The sequence below is a fragment of the Choloepus didactylus genome, chromosome 1 (assembly GCF_015220235.1).
Source record: "Choloepus didactylus isolate mChoDid1 chromosome 1, mChoDid1.pri, whole genome shotgun sequence".
NCBI classification, from domain to species: Eukaryota; Metazoa; Chordata; class Mammalia; order Pilosa; family Megalonychidae; genus Choloepus; species Choloepus didactylus.
In genome coordinates this window covers 216,268,489-216,285,855 of record NC_051307.1, presented here as the reverse complement: position 1 = coordinate 216,285,855, position 17,367 = coordinate 216,268,489, and the positions used below count along the sequence as shown (strand labels likewise).

The following is a 17,367-nucleotide window of genomic DNA, read 5'->3' as shown; positions in this document are numbered from 1 at the left end:
TCAATTCTAGTAGCTCTCTGGAAAACAACCTGTATTTAAAAGAAAGTCTCTCCTTTATTTCCCAAACAGGGCTGGTTCAGTCCTGGCCAGGTGTTTGTACTAGACGAATATTGTGCCCGAAACGGAGTCCGCGGGTGTCACCGACATCTCTGCTACCTCAGAGACTTGCTTGAACGGGCAGAAAATGGCGCCATGATTGATCCCACACTCCTTCACTATAGCTTTGCCTTCTGTGCATCCCACGTCCATGGAAACAGGTAAGCATGCTTCCAGATGAGGCACTTCAAAAAACCACCACCAGAGCAAAACACTGCCAGTGGTTTGGGGACTAACTCTCTGTCCATCCCCATTCCCTCAGCCATAGGTACTCTCACACACACACACACACACACACACTCTCTCTCTCTCTCACATGCACAGAGACTTAAATTAGCTTTCTCTCCTTTCAAGAGACTTAAAAGAAATGGCAATAAAAGACTTATAGCATAGTCTCTGAAGTTACACCAATCTGGGTTTATATCATGGCTGTTCTATTTACTAACAATGACCCTAGTAAGTGATTAAACCCTCAGGGTCACTGTTTTCTAAAGGGGATAATGATAGTGTCTTCATGTTGTTGTTGAGAGGATGTAAGTGGACATAAAGGTCTTAGCACAATGCCTGGAACATAGCAAGAATTAAAATATGTGCTTTTGTTGCTTGCCATCATTCATTCATTCCAGAAATATTTAATGATGATTTACTAAGTGTCAGGCCCTCTGATGGGAATTCACCATACACACAGTGAGAGAAAAAAAAAAAAAAACAGAGACCAAATGAGTTGCACACTTGCCTATAGTGCTCTGAGGAAAAGGAATAAAGTTCCATGATAGCATTTAACAAAAAAACATTACTCGGATGGGGTGGGGTGGGTCAAGGAGCACCTCCCGGTGGAAGTGATGCTTGGGATAAGAACTGACGCATGCCTAGGAGTTGAGTGGTTCAAGGAGGCAGCATGTGCAAAGGCCCTGGAAGGGAGGATGCCAAGCACATCTCAAGAGCTGAACCAAGCTCAATGAATCTGGAAGGCAAAGATGATGGTAACACTTATGATTTAACCATAGCACTTGGAAGAACTCTAGAGTTCACAGTCTAACCCAACCTCCTTATTTTATAGATTTTATAGACAAGACCCAGAAGGCAAGTCTCTTGACTCCATGCTAAATGTTCTTTTCTCTAGACCTTGCCCATTTCCTTGAGGAAAAGATCCATGTTCTGAGTAATGCAAAGCAGCAAATAATTTAAGAACATTGCCATTTGGCTCTGGAGCCATGGAATAAATTTCCACACTGCCACAGCCAGTTTCCTATCCCAATGTGCATAGCTGCACATTAGTGTATAAAGACAAGCTTACGTTATCCCAGGGCATCCCAACCAACAGCCAGGGGAGGCACACTCAGGGAAAACTAGGTGGCTTCAAACACTAGGCTCAGATGAAAAAATTGATGCTTTGGGAAGCTCCACATGTGGCAGAATCTAGAATCTGCTACATTTATTTTAAATCAGAATGATCAGTCAGCTTCATATTTGTAAGCCTTACAACTCTGACATAACCTTTGGAATTTGTTCTGTGCTTTTTTCCCTCTCTTGAGTGCTGGTAGGTTTTATGAAATTCAACTTCAACATTTAGAACTAGATAACAATAGCATTGTAGGTTTGAATATTTAACAGGCAACAAGGTTATCATCACCTCCCATTGTTACAAGATTCACTAGCCTAGCATGTGACCTTTTATTTGCATAAAATATACTCACGAAAACTCTGATACCTGGGGGGTATCTGTGCATAATTCTGCTTTTTATAAATATGTACACTTTGATGACTATCTTTTACAGCCTCTTGGACTGAATTCTTTTAAGACAGAGAGAGGGAGAGAAGTTGCATTATATTCTCTGGGTTGTCACACTGTATTCTACATATGTTACTGAATAAGAAAGTGTTATAAAATAATGAAGTGTTTTTGTAAACTCCCTGGTAAACATCATCATGAATTATGATACACATTGTCTGGATTTCATATTGTAAGACTGCCACTTGATTCACAGTTAGGTTTATACATCTTGTCATGGAAACAGTTTTGGATTTCTTATTTTCTTTTCAGTTCTGATTTTCCTTATGCAAGTTTGCATCTTTTTTTTTTTTTTTTTTTTTTTTTGCTTATTATTTTAGTTTGAATGCATTTGCTCTTGCTTGTTGATGCATCCTTCTTTTTCTTCTTTTGTTTGTGCATGTATGGGTGCTCTTGATTCTCCTATGGCTGGTCACACCCTGTGCATGCCCTATGCAACCACCCCTCTCCAAAGTCAACAATTGCATGTGTATCTTAGTGGGCTGCCGCCAAATACAGACCCTGAAGGGAGCAAAACTCCCTCCCCGTCTGAACAAGAGGCTAAAAAAGATGCCAAAAAGGAATCCAGAAAAAGGAAAGATTCCAAAATCCAGGCAAATCCAGAGCCCAAAAGGTAAGAAGTTACGTGTGCAGTGCTTACTGTTTTGTGATGTCTGTAGCCTTTCCCATCCCCCATCCATGCCACCACTTCCACCTTCTAAAACAGAAGTCTCTGTTCTTTAAGGTTTTTTAAATGGTGCACTTTTTTTTTTTTTTTTAATCCTAGCAATGGACAAAAATACTGAGTATTGGGACTGAGTTTGATTCAGGTGTTTAGTGACTTCTAAAACATGTTCAAATTGAAAAGACAGACTAATTGAGCAATACGTAAACAGAATCATGAATCAGATTGCTTTTTCGTGGCATGTAGTGAGGGCCTGGTACCTTACCAAGTCATTCATAATAAGCAACCATGTTTCATAAATTTGAAATTATGTTTAAGGAGCAAGTAAAATGGATTGGCATAAGATGGGCCTATACATTTATAGTAGCTCCATCAGTTCTCGGCAAACCCCCGAGTTCCAGATTCATCTCATGAAAAGAAATCCATCTGCAAATAGTGATTTTTATTAAAGACACTAAATGAAGCCTATCACTAAATTAATGGCTCTTAGTGGAATCACTTATCTAATGAGGTCACCTTTGAGGACATTTAAGTTCTAAAATTATGTTTATTCTGTCCTGTTTCCTAAGTCCTTTAAGGATGCTCTCTTTGTGAATTGACAAATGGGCATATTGGCGGCTTTCCCTCTTTTTAACTGGTTTTGCTAATTATCTCCAGGGCCACCCTTGTGTCCTTCTTCACCTTCTCTACTCTCCCCAAATTAACATTAGCACTTTAAAGTTTTATATTTGTGATTTTGAAATTGATGTTCTGACCCTGGCATTGACAAGCCACATAATGTTCGCAAGCATGTGTGCTTTATGCTTTTGTATGTACTGGATGACTTCTATACATAGAAAATGCCAACTTTACTTCCTAGAGAATGCAGCAGGCCACCCTCCATGTATGCAGGTTCAATAGTAAAAGCCAAAGAAAGCTGATTCACCATGGCCACCCATCTTGTAAGCCTGTTCTATATAAGGAAGGAGGCGAAGTAAACTTCCTGTTTGTGTTTTGCTGTGAGAGTCAGATTGCGAAGGAACAGTAGCATGCACCCAGTCAGAAAGTTCCCAGAGAATGTTGTGGACACCTGAAGGTCAGGTCTGACAGACAGGCTCTCAGACAGGAAGCCTCCTGGGTGCTGTCCAAGGTGCTGCTTTAGGAATACAGGCTCATCAGCATCCAGGGGGAGCAGAGAGCAAAGCGCCACTGCTAAACAGCAATATTTGTGCAAGCCTGACCCATTCCCGATGCCATGACTAACCTAAAGAATCTCGAATGGTACTTTGGGAGGTTTTGTGTTCCAGGATTTAGGCTTGCATTGCATTATTTCATGAAGAAGAAGTCATTAAATTTCAGTTGTATAGCATCTTACACTTTGAAAGTGCTTTCAAACATTTTATCTGTTTTGATATAACATTTTCAGGTTAGTTATTTTTACATCCCATTTTGCTGATAATGAAATTGAATTTCTGCAACACTAAGTAACAACTCCTGATATTCTGAGTTAAATGTCCTCTCTGTTTTCACTAAAACAGCACTATACTTAGATTCTGAAGACCTGAGTGTTAGAGCTTGTTCTACATAAACTTCATAATGTCATATCTCCTCTTTATGACTCAGTTTTCTCCTCTGTAAAATGAGAAAATTGAATAATCACATCTTTAATATTCCTTCAACCTCTAAAATTACAATTGAAAAATGAAATAGCCCATTGTCAAATTTCCTAAATAAGGTTCAATTAGAATTAGGATGCTTGCTAATGATTTAATAAGTGCTTGCTCTATGCCATGTCCTTTGTGACATGCTGGTTACATATAGGATCTCATTTAATACTTACTCCATCACTCTGAGATAAGTACTATTTTTGCCTTCATCCAACAGATGAGGAGCTTGAGGCTCATACAAGTTCAATCTCTCACCTGAAATCCACAGCAAATAAGTGGCTAAGGCTTATTCAAACCTGGATATTCTCACTTTGGAGCTTTGATTTGTAACCACTCTGCCCAACTGCCTGCCTAGCATTAGCATTTATACATGGTTTTAGATGCCACATTCAGCCTTTTGATATGTGTGGCAGCATTTCCAGATGAGATGCTACAGTCATCACCTGAATTAATTAAAGGGTTGTCCATATGGGGACTGAAGACGCCCCAAATCAATTGGACCCACCTGGTAGTTTTTGCAGTGTGGAGAAAATCAAAGTCTCTATGGAGTTTTAAATCACTAAAGAGCCTCTTTTGAACACTAACTAACTGGTATTGGGGAAACCATTTTCCTGACCCCTTTCAACAGCATGACCACCATATGCATATGGAGATATCTACTTATTGACCCAGATTAAGAAGGAATGCATGAACTCACATAAGCAAATTACCCCTTAACTGAATTTAATTGAATAATAGAGCCCATTCCCTGTACCATCTCACAGCCCCCTTCAGATTAGGCAAGAAATTACTGAGCATCACTGTTATTAATTCAGCTGCCCTAAAGGTAGAGGCCGGCCCTACTCTGCTGCAACTGGATATAATAGTGATGCTTAGGTGTTAATGACTGAGTCCCTCCCATCTGCTCCAGAAGCCTATGCCACATCTCTATGAAAAACTATGCCTGCATGAATTGAAAACCATGCCTGCATGAGTCTAGTCAAAGGTAGACACATCTGGTTAATCAGGAAGGTGTTCGGTGTTGAAAATTCCAAGCACTAAAAGATATTAAACCATCTGCATGTTTTAGACTAGTGGTTCTCAATTGGGGCACTCTCCCTCCACCTGCCCTGAGAACATTTTGGCAATGTCTGGAGACATTTTTGGTTCTCACCACTGGGAAGGGTGATGCTATTGGCATATAGTGGGTAGAGGACAGGGATATTGCTTAAACATCCTACAAGGCACAGGACAAACCCCTGCAACAAAGAATTATCCAGTTCAAAATGCCACTAGTGCAAAGGTCAAGAAACCTTGTTGTAAACCAAACTCCCAGGTGATAGGCTGAAATTTCTCCTTCTCACTGAAATTTTTATTTGCTCCTTTTACACAGTCTTCCTCTGGGTCTAAAGACACAACAGGTGACACCAATTTGTGGTCCTCACACTCGAGTGTGCATATAAATCGCATGGGGAATTTGTTAAAATGTAGAGTACTAGGTCCTATCCTCAAATAATTTGATCCAAAAAGTCCTTGAAGGAGCCCAGGCATCTGCACTTTAATGCATTCTCCCCAGATTATTCCAAGGTATTTGGTCTTCATATCACACTTATTTAAGCTTTTGGTTGTCAAACTTGGCTGCATACTGGAATCACCTGAGGAGCCTAAAAAATGGTGCTGGCTGGATGTGACCTGCAATCAGTTCTAATTACATTAATCTGGAATGTGCCCTAAGCATCACAAATTAAAAATCTCCTTGAGTGATTCTAAGAAACAGCAAAATTTTTGAGAACCATTGATTTTGAGAAGCATTTATTTGGGCCAGTTCTTTAAAACTAAACTCATTTTCCTCAAAAGAGAGAGGGAAAGAAAAGGAACATGCAAGTATGTTCAGCTGGTTGTATTTGGCGATCATAAAATCCACAGATGTAAATCGCTATATCTTCTAATTTTTAAATCAGCTCCTAAGGTTGCAGTACTTAATTTTCACCATAATATTTTTAGTATTCTTTCTAGATGACATTTAGATTAGCATCTCTTTGGTCACTGGCCCACAGTGACAAGGCAATCAGACAGTTCCGATGATTGCAAGTTGCGTCAATGTTCCTTGGATCCCTTTATTATTGGGATTGGAATTTTTCTCATTTACATTATTATTTAACATTTCTTGAATGCCAATGCCGCTCTTCACATATGGCCTGTGTAGAAAGTACATTGTATCAGCAATTAACAAATCCATAATGCCAACCGCCCCAATCCAACGTAAGCCGCATAGATTAATGAGTCTGTAAGCAGATGTAAGAGGGCACGAATCCTAAAAATCTCTGAAAATACATCCAAAGACTCTTCTGGGAGATGTGTTTGAGCCAAGGTGCTGCCTATATGCAAACACCATGTGATTTTTGTGAGTTAGGGTTTGAGCGAACAGCCAAGCAGAATCCACTTTTCTACCCTGCTCCTTCGCCAGGGTCCCCAAGTGAGTGAAAGCTTCTATCCCGTACTTGCCCAAGACTTAGGCTCTGGAGCCATCCGTAACTCCTCCTTCTCCCTTTGCCTGTCATACTTGTCCAGTTGTCATGCCCTGTAAATGCTCTTAAGTGTATCTCAAGTCCCTCCGTTTCTCCCTCTTCATTGCCAATACCCGATTTCGGGTCTCTATCTTCTCTCCTCTGGACCACTGCAATTGCCTTATGGACCATGTCCTTGCCTCCAGTATTGTGCCCCACCCCCAATCTGTGCCCCAAACCGGTTGCTTTTATTTCTTTTTTGTGAATGACTCCCTAGCAGTAAATGAGTAATTTTCACACGTGTTTTTTTTCTGTCACTCCAACCTCTCCTCACTTCTCCCTCTCTCTCTCTCATCAACCCCCACCCAACACACACACACAAACACACACATTATGCCTAGTGCTTTTTATCTCTCCCTCCTCCAAAGAGAAAAAGAAAACAAAGCTGTGTGGTAGGGATTACTCTGCTTTACCGCCCTTTATGTAGCAGGCCGGTGTGCATGGGGAATGACAGTGACCCACACATTCTTGCTTTCCGGTTACACACTGACCTAGGGCATCAGTGCACTTGTGAATACAGGCACATCGTCACTTGTGGGCCTTCCAGCTCTGAGCAGGTGTTGGCCTTACATATGACTGAGTCATGCTTGCTGCATTCTATAAAGAACCAGCTTTACCTAACAGGAAGTATTTCTAAAAGAGAGAATAAAAAAGTCTAAACATGTTTTAAATAAAAGTAGGCATCCCAGATGTCCAAGGAGAAATGCTCTTTAGAGCTTGTCTCCTCCCTTTAACCCACATGACTCTCGGCCAGAAGGAAACTTGCCCAATGAGAACAGGAGATTTTCCACCCCAGAAATGGGATCTTCTGAAATGTGCTGAATTATCTATCTCATTGTTGCAATTTTCTGGCCCAAAACAAGCCATCAATAAATGTACATTTTTCCTTCTAAATTTCCAAGTGTGTCTTCTTCTGGTGGTCATTGAATTCAATAGTGCAAAAACTACTGTCACACTCCTTTCAGGGTGGGTGTGATACCAAAATCACATATGTTGCTAGTATGACCACTCAAAAGTTTGTATTTAGGGTCTTCAGCGTGGAATCTAAAGCCTAATTACCTTAGAAAGAAAGAAACTCATCTCTTCTCACCCTGTTCTTCAAAGACAAGATTCTGTCTACCAATTTTGGAAGCTGGCCCTTCTATGGGGAAAAAAAAAATGTGTTTTTCTGTCAAGAGTACATTTTATATGATTTCTCTAATCATTTGTTGCTTTATTCAGTGAGTACCTATACTGAGCCTGGGCCACTTTGACTAATGTCCTTGTGCCAATAGCATAACATCCTTTGTGACTGTTCAGTAGGGAGATTCTCTTCAATTACCCCCATCCTTATAATATAGAGTGAATGACCCACTTGATATTTTTGGGTTTTAAGTACATGCTAAAGAAAACCATAGGAGAGTCAGAAAATCTCTCACTGATACATATTTGCCCTCTCCAAGCCTCTTTTTGGAATTGACTAATAGCCAACCCCTAGAAGCTACACTGCCCATTTATAATGTAGAAATGTGTGTTGTTGCTTCCTATCTTATTCTTTGTGAAACAAACACTTTGATATATTTGTTTTAGCAGTGTGTCTGACCCCCAGGGCATCAAGGCATAATTAGAAAAGGGCATGAGCTGGAGGGAGAGGGGAGGGAAGGGGCGAGGTTGGGTTATCATAATGAAGCAGTGACCATGGGATGTGAGAGTCCTAATTATACTTTATAATTAACTCAAAGATTACACAAACCATCCAGGCAAGCAAGCAGGGATGTCTCCTTTTGAGAGGATAACTCTTTGGTGCTATCTTGAATTTGTAGTTATTAACCACTTGAAAGAGACAAAGGAAAATACTCTATGCTAGGATTTAATTCAGACATTTCATTCTAAAACTGGTAAGGAAAAAAGCTTTGCCAGAAGTCAACCAAAAAAAAAAAAAAAAGTTAAGAGAGGGTGTTTTGTCTAAATGTTTTATTAAGAGATCATTGCAAAGAACATCTGCTAAGATATCCTGTCCCACCCCGACCCTTTAAACTCTCATTCCCAAGTTTCTAGGCTGGAACAATTTAGACGCAAGTAGCATTCAGTTATCATACTTGTTTAAGGACATTTTCATGGATCCATAATGTGGTCTGCAGGCATATATCCATTTGGAGAGAGAGAATATATCATGTTTACAGTGCCTGCACCAGCATATGTGGACATTTGCATTTGGATATGAAAGTATATTCCCTCTTCAGTTGGAGTTTTATCGTTTTTGGTAGCGATTGGAGGATTAAATCTGGCTGTATGCAAAGAGGCGAACCAGAAACTCTTTCCTCTTTTGTTGAATTCGTACATTTCTTTTTACACCTGGATTCTGCACTTAATCACCAAATAGATGCAATATTGGAATACATCAATCATTGTAAGCTTAGAATTAAATTAGCAACCTGACCTTCTTGAAAAGACATATTACCTTTCAAATAGGGGTTTGTGGCCCAGCTTTCAACATACTGTGGAAAACCATGCTAGCAGGATAATTAAATGCTAGGAATCCGGGTGCTCACCTGGGTGTGTAGCAACACTTTAAAGACCCCAAAGAGGTAAATTCATTTCACAAAACACATGGCAGCTTGAATTCTTTGACTAGATTGTTCACACTTAATTTCAAGTATCAAAATAAAATGTTCCACATTAAAAGCCCAGGATGTAATCGTATTGGAGTAATCCTTCAATAGACAGTAATTAATAAGTGCTAGTTCAGAAGCACTAGGCAAAAGGAAGAATAATTTGCACAACTAGGAACTCAGAGGATGGGAAACCGGGTTATGGTAGTTTCAATCTGACAAGAAAAAAAGAGAGAAAGAAAAACCTCTAGATGTATTATTATTTGTGACATGGCTCAAGATGGGAGACTGTGAGGAGAGTGAAGATGACAGAACTGGTGCTAACCACTGTGACAAGAACTTGAAGAGCAGCCGACATGACATCTTTCCTATCATGCTGCCGAAAATGTCAACTTTGTGAAGGACAGTGAGAAAATGGTTTGCCGAAAACTTGAAAGGTGGATTCCAGAGATGCCCGCTGTGTCAGATGCTATATAGTCTGCTGCAGCCGGAGAGAGACCCGCTTCTGGCTGCCGTGATGGCCTGCAGGTGGGAGAGCTTCCAGTCTTCGGCAGGGCTCCAAAAATGACTGCACTTGACCCGCGTGTTGTCTCAAGTTTGCGGGATCATGATACACAAGAACTGAGTTACTAGCCAGTGTGCAGTCAGGTGGAACCAGAGACCGCAGGCCACATTTCCTTGTCTTTATGTGTATGTTTCTAAAGCTAGGTTCGAAGGCATCAGTGCCTCTATTAAAATTGTGTGTGGGTTTTGTGGTAGTAGTGGGGTTTATGTGCTTTGTGAATATCAGTTTGGTGTCAGTTCAAAAAGTAACTGGAAAATGTAAGCAAAAGGGAGTTGATAGAGATGATGCTAGGAGGCTCAAAGCAAGGGAGGGGAAGGCTGGAATCAAGGCAGCTATAGAAGATTAGAATGCAGTGGTTCCCATCCTTTATCTGCACATTAGAATAACCTGGGAAGCTTCAGGGGAAAAAGCCAATGTCCAAGGCCCTACTGAAGACAAATTGGATCAGAGCTTTAAGGGTGGGGCCTTTTCAAAACTCCTCACGTGTGTGAGGTGCAGGCAAAGACAGAACTAACCGATCAGGACAGTCTAGTCAGGACACAGCTGTGGGAATGAGTAAATCACACCTGTTTCTTCTATCTTTGCCTCATTTCCTCAGTGTAAAAGTGCCAGAAGAGAGTGCCCAGTTGGTGAGCTTACGTCATGGTCCAGCTTAGATGGACAGTGGCCATGAAAGGGAGGAACTGGTCTCCAGGAAGCTCTTTAGCATCAATAGCAGGAGAGTAAGTGTCTAGATTTACTCCCCCACCCCACCCTACCCCCAGTACTCACGACAGAGCTGAGGTAGTTCGTCCAAAGGAAACTCATTTTTTTTTTACTTGATAAATAAAGTATTTAAGAAAAAAGAAAGCATTCAAAGGAAATTCAGTTGCTGTTAGGAAAGGTAACAAATGCTAAGAAGCCAAAAAAAAAAAAAAAAAGGCAGAACAGGACACTGGAGGACAAGGGATTAAGGTTCCTAGATGTGTAGTCTGAGTAAAGGAGGCACAGCTGAGCCTGGAATTATCTAGCTAGAAGTTTTAAATCCAGCTTTATCCCTCTTCTCTCATTCTTTGTGACTCTTTTAAGTGTTAAAAGTATTGAGAAAGGAACATGATGTAGAGCCAGTTTTATGACAATTATAGAATCACCCCCAAATGTTTCCAGAAGAAAGCAAAGACACAGCCTCTGGGAGACACCAGTACAGTTCGGCTATTTATTTTGCAACCAGCACTGCTTGGAGTAGCACCTTGGAAACAGTGCAAATGCCACTTTGGGAAGAGATAGGTAGCCCAGTAAGTGAACTATATACCTTTTGCAGAAGCTTTCCAGTTCCAAATTCACTCTAATCCGAGGGAAAGTGGGAACAATGAATCAAATATGCCCTTGCAGGCACTGGAAGAGCTATCCACCAAATACTATCTTGCTGTGGAGCAATGGTTCTCAAAGTGTGGCGTCTGGACAAGTAACACCAGCCTCCCCTGGGAATTTGCTAAAAATGCAGACTCTCAGGCTGCCTCTCCAGATCTACTGAATCAGAAACTCTTGGGGGGCTCAACAATCTGTGTTTTCACAAGTCCTGCAGGTGATTCTGAGGCGCATTCAAGTTTGAGAACTGCTGTTCTAGAAAAAGTATTTTATTGCTTCTGTGGAGAATGGTGCCCCCCAAATATTTTACCAGGATATTTTAGTTAGTGGCTCCATAGAGATCAATCTAAACCTGTAGAATTAGCATTGACAAATTATAGAGGTCAACAGAAAAGAAATTCATGTTTGACAGACTTTTCAAAAAAATTTTGTGAAACAAACAAAAAAACGATTCTTTTGCTTTGTAACTAATATAATTACTACCTGTGATCTTTGACAAATTACATTATTTCTGCGTGTCTCTTCCTCAGTTTATAAAATAGTATTGTCCCTTACCAATACCTTTTCAGAGAAATTCTGGCATTACAAACAAATTTACATTCAATGTCAAAATTGTGATTCGCTTTATCACCTTTTTGTTGTTGATGAGTTCTGTATTACGCACCTTACAGGCTTGATGAGGTTAATTTGTTTCATTTATTTTAAAATAAAACTATTCACACTCACATAGATGATTAACAAGCAAATTTAGAAAGAGACTACAAATAGAGTTTTTAGTTATTTACTTTTTGTAAATAGTGAAATTAACAGTGTTCAGAAAATAGTCCAAGGAGAGGTGATCAGGAAGCGGAAACTGCCATCTGATACTTTTAATAATTACAAAGGTGAATCATCAGAACCAATGAAAAGAACATAATCAAGTTCTCCATTTGTAGTAATACCTTTTATAGTGAGGATTAACTGAGAAGGATAGGCACACACAAATAATCAATAAAGACTACTTGTTTTTTATCGTCTCAAATGCAAATCAAAAAATTGCCTTCTAATTGACACCTTTAGAAGGCTTCTTCAGTAAGGAATAAATTATTTTATTCACCGAGAGCCCTGTCTTCTGATAATGGCCATACACATCTCTGGACTGTTTATGATAAACGGTTACCATGCTTTTCCATATGATCTATAATCCCCTCCCGGAATTGTATATTATATTTGATGGCGTTTTCTCTGGATTAATTCAAACTGAATTTTGTGTATACAGAATTCAAAATCCAGAGCTAAAGGAAGTAGTAGATGATAACAGAAACATGGGAAGTTACCAAAGAAAGCATCACATGTATTTGGTAGGGGGCAGTGAATTTGTCTTGAGATTTAACTACAGATTCTGGGCATACCATGTTTAAAACAAATTTTTTGTTGTTGTTTAAATCAACTTTGTAAATTTAACGATTGAAATTTTGCCAGAAAATTTGAAAACAAGGGTACATTCTTAGATTCCAACAAGCTACCTGAGATTTCCCATTTTTCTTGCTTTCTTCCTTGAAGTTCAGCGGAGTATAGAAGAATGGACTATACAGGATTTTGCTATTGCTGGGTGTCTTCTATAAAGTGGGGGAGAGTAAAGTTTTCCCGTTTATCAAATAGAGCATTTTTATTATTTAAAAAGAAGGGAAGCTGACCAATTAACCCCTAACAGGAGGTACACGACTAACATTTGCCAAGTCTTTTGTGCAGTCAGACTGGTCTAGTATACAGGATTTTCCCAACTTATGCTGGATCCTTGAGAAGGCCTATAAATAAGACCATTTGTTTGGTCTCAAGATGACTTGCATTTGCAAACTGAAGAATGTTCCAATAAAAGTTTCATGGTGACGCACCAATCTGCAAACTGGCTCAGCCAGTAGTCAAAACAAGTCACCACGGGATCTGGGAAGCGGAAGTCTTTGAATGGGTCAGATTATTCTGCATCTAATTTGGCACAGATTAATCTGGGCTGTAAATATGCAGCCTCCTTTTATATTTCCAACCTGAATGGCTCATGACAAAGAAAAGAAATATATGTGAACCTGATGGAAACTCCAAAACATGAGAATACCGTGATTAAACTAAAATTCACTGATTTATGCTAAGGTCCTTCTTTTTATTACATTGAGTATTAGATTGCATAACATGTAGTCTTTTTGTCATTGAATACATGGAGTGCTTAAATTAATCTGAGCATCTGTAATTATAAATTGGAAATGAGCCATTTAAGAATGTTTAACACTGGGCAAGGCATGCTCTTCCAAGGCATCTGGTTTTCATACTAATTTGTGTACATAATGCAAGAGCCACAAACCCAAGTACCTATGAGAGACAGGTAATGCAAATTAAAAATGGGCTAGTGAGTGCCTGTCTAGGTAAGGAAGAAGTTGTTAGTCAGCTCTGGTCAAATTAATGCCAGCTCTTGTAAATTCTCAAGAGAAACCAGAAATCAGATTTGTATTATAAAACTTTCCTATTTTTAAAAATGTTGGCAACCAGTTTGAATTTTTTTAAGAAGGTGCAAGCCAAACAGAACAAGTCTGGAGCTGGATTTAACCTGCATGCCACCAGGTTGCATTTTTTCACTGTTTCACAATAAATGAGCTCTAGTTCTGCTAATGTCTATGAAATGTTAACCCTAAAAAGAAATAAAATTTTAAACGCTGGTAGCCAGCACTGCATTGCGGGGCTGCTCCTGAGGTCGCATCGATCATTGTGATTTTTCATCTAACATGGATGGTTTCCTCCTGCTACAGATTTGATTTAGTGGTGTCAGCATATGGGGTCCCCGTCACTTCATGGCATGTCTTCTTTCAGGCCCGATGGAATTGGAACTGTGACTGTTGAGGAAAAGGAACGCTTTGAAGAAATCAAAGAAAGGCTCCGAGTTCTGTTGGAAAATCAGATTACACATTTTAGGTGAGGATTTGGGGTTTAGAAACTTATCAGGAGATTGGGGCAGGGGCAGGACAAATAGAAGGCTTGATTTTTCTAAAACTGCAAATCTATCAGAGATGCTTGGACATTTAGAAATAACTGAATGGAAAAAGCAAACGTTTGGGGCATGGCTTGGTAATAGCCAGCAGACTTTAAATTCTTAAATTCATTTCTTTTCCACTAAAAGAGCTGACCCTAGTCATCAACCTATTATAAAAAGTTAATTCGAAGCTCCTTCAAGCTTCCTAAATAAAGCAATCAAAAATGTCCGTGAGTCAGATCCTGGTGAATGGGGAAGGTGGGCAGTGATACCCACGGGAGAGTCTCTACCTTCTATTACCTCAGAAATAGGTAGACTAGCTGACTACATAGAGAAAAGTAGAGATTTGGGCCAGCCTTGGCAGGTTGAATCTTCCTCACGCTCTTAAGACACCAACAAATCTCAGCAGTCAAGTCTTGTGCTATACAGCCCACTTTTCCCTTGGAGCAACATAGACGTTTCTAATGCTGCCCTGTTGATTTCTGGACCAAAGATCCTGAAATAATAACTCAAAAAAATAGAAATAGCAGTTCCTTTTTATTAAACACTTCTTGTGTGCCAGGCACAGGACTAGGGAGTAAATAAGCATTAACTTGTTTTTTTAATTCTCACAACTTTGTTAGGTAGTTACTATAATCCCCACCTAAACAAGGAGTATGCTGAGGCCCAGGGAAATTAAGCAGCTTGCCCAAGACCACCCAGCTGGCTAGTGGAAGAAGCAGGATGCACACGGACGTGGGATAGTCTGAGTTTAAATAGCCTTTGCTCTTCCCTCTGTGCCGTGAGGGACGGTGTCCTGAAGGGCTCGTGTCAGCGCAAAACAGCCAGTAGAGTCTTGGTGGGATGTGACAGAGTTCTAGCTGTGCCATCAAAATCCTCTGATAACCTTGATTGATCATATGCTATATAAAAGATGCTCTGCCAGTAGCAAAAGGTCCAATAACAATTTAACAACACAAGCAAGGAAGGAGAGCTAGCAGAATCAGGAATTAGCTCTGAAGACGCTCCTCTATTTCATATATTAAGCCTTTGGGGATTTAAGTGAGTGCGTTTTCATTTCAGCCTGTTTCAACTAATATTTTTCAAAGCTGGTATCTATGATAATAAATAAGGTCACATTTGAACCAACAAATGGTTCCCCTTCACAATGGAAATCTAAACAGAGCCTTATGTCATCACTCTAAATATTCTCTTCTGCTGCAGACATTTGCAGAGTCCCTCTTTAGTCATTATTCACACATACACATATATACATTATATACACACATATATAGTGTGAATTCAGATTAACATAACACAACGTGACAAAATAAAAAGCACTTTCCGTTCCTCAGGAAGAGTTGCTATAGGAATCAATTTGCAACATATTTCATGCTAAATGTAATAGATTTTGAAAACCTGAAGAATCTTTTGTCTTTTCTAGGTATTGCTTTCCATTTGGTCGACCTGAAGGTGCTTTAAAAGCTACTCTCTCACTCTTGGAAAGGGTAAGAATGAAAAGTCAATGACAATTTACATACATACAGAAATGAACACAACTGTAATGAAATCTTGTGGTTGATTGACCTAGTTTTTTAAATGTTTTAAGGGTTTGATCACAATTCATCAAATATCAGAATAAAAGTGAAGTAACTGCCCAAATTCTAGATATTTCATCTTCAGACTCCCAAATAGTTGGATATGTTGAAGATAATGTCACTGGCCTTCCCTGATGTATGGGTAGGTTTTACCATTCTGGCCATTCATCGCAGTTCTGGTATTTTCTCTTCAGTGATGGTTCTGAATCAGTATTAAGTCACAAGGAAGTATTTACAACTAATTTTAAGCTTGAACCCTTTGAGAAATCTCACTATTTGAACCCTCTTAATAGTCTTTTGTTGTTGTTTCCCCTAAAGGTTTTTTTTTGTTTTTTTGTTTTTTTTTTTTAGAGTTTTTAATAATTTTATTAATTCTTCACTAAAATGCACTTGTTTAGAATTGTCTTAGTTTTCTCTGGGCTCAGAAAATAAAAAAAACAAATCTGTCTGCTGCTAATGGTCATTCTTATGAGCCTATGGGGTATGAGCCCATGGTCTAAAGAATTGGAGTAGGTTCCTTTGAAGGAATTAGTAGGCTTAAAATCTTTTATATACTCTGCCATCCATTTTCTTCTTTTAGTTTTATCATAAGAATTTGTGCTAAGGGGAATCTTTGCATGCATATTCTAACTCAGTTCATATATACTTCCTCAGAAACCTGAAGTCAATCTCATATAAAATTTATTTTTCTAGAATTTAATTTGTTTTAGTCCAATATCTGGTGACATTATTTAATGTCATTTCATTTCCAAAAAGATGAAGACTCTGTGGATTCAAGAGAGAATGGGAGGAGAAAATTTGGAGACAACACTTTTGGGGAGTTTGCTGATTGCATGGGAATGTTAAGGGCCCACTTGAGATTCTGGATCATGAATTTAGAGTGAGAATATTGGGTCTAGAGGCAAATAAGTGTAGTATTGTAGTTAACTGTGTTGTGGTTTTGTCAAGTGAGCAGGTTCGGGTGAGAAGTATGGTAGGGAGTGGTTATGACAATTGACCTTGGAATTTAAGTTGGTGAAAGAGGCTGAGGCTGGATATGGGGAGGGTGAGGGACAATGAAAAATGATAGGATTAATGGGTTGCAGTCTCAGTAGGAGCAGACATTTGCTGGAATTGAGGTGCCAGGGGCAGGGAGCTGAAAAAGAGGAGGTGATGGGAGCTAGAGAGTAATATGGAAGAATTTCATTTGAGAATTGGTGGTATATGTTCCTGGAGTTAGGACAGAGGACAAGAACTGAGAGGCAGAGTGTTGGAAAGGATCATCTGTGTTGATGTTGAATCACCTAGAATTGTCACAGTAGAGATGGAGAGGGCAAGGGAGCTGGGAACCTAGATCTTCCCAGCATAAGGGAGTGTGGACAGGAGGAGAATTGGGGGGTCTGATTTTGTGCAGTTCAAAGCAGAGGGTTTTTACAGAAGAGAAAAAGAGAGTGAATGGTCAGGATGTGGTAAAAGAAGCAGTAAGGACACCTACCCCAGCTCTAAGCCCTATAGTTCAAGGAATTTGGGGAGAAAAGAGTCATCACTTAAGTCAGTTGCCAAGGG

The 17,367-nt window shown here is 39.6% G+C and overlaps 1 protein-coding gene across 14 annotated transcripts in view; it reads left to right on the top strand.

The window, feature by feature from the left end:
- Positions 1 to 17,367, top strand: part of CADPS (calcium dependent secretion activator) — a 495,698-nt gene that overhangs the window by 360,204 nt on the left and 118,127 nt on the right. For 7 of the 14 annotated variants that reach the window (XM_037799564.1, XM_037799562.1, XM_037799559.1 and 4 more), the window contains exons 13-16: positions 70 to 257; positions 2,343 to 2,501; positions 14,086 to 14,187; positions 15,669 to 15,732. In XM_037799564.1, the coding sequence (XP_037655492.1) occupies positions 70 to 257; positions 2,343 to 2,501; positions 14,086 to 14,187; positions 15,669 to 15,732 (513 nt within the window). The remainder of the gene's footprint in view (positions 1 to 69; positions 258 to 2,342; positions 2,502 to 14,085; positions 14,188 to 15,668; positions 15,733 to 17,367) is intronic. The other 7 variants (XM_037799591.1, XM_037799587.1, XM_037799583.1 and 4 more) reach the window with 1 other exon arrangement.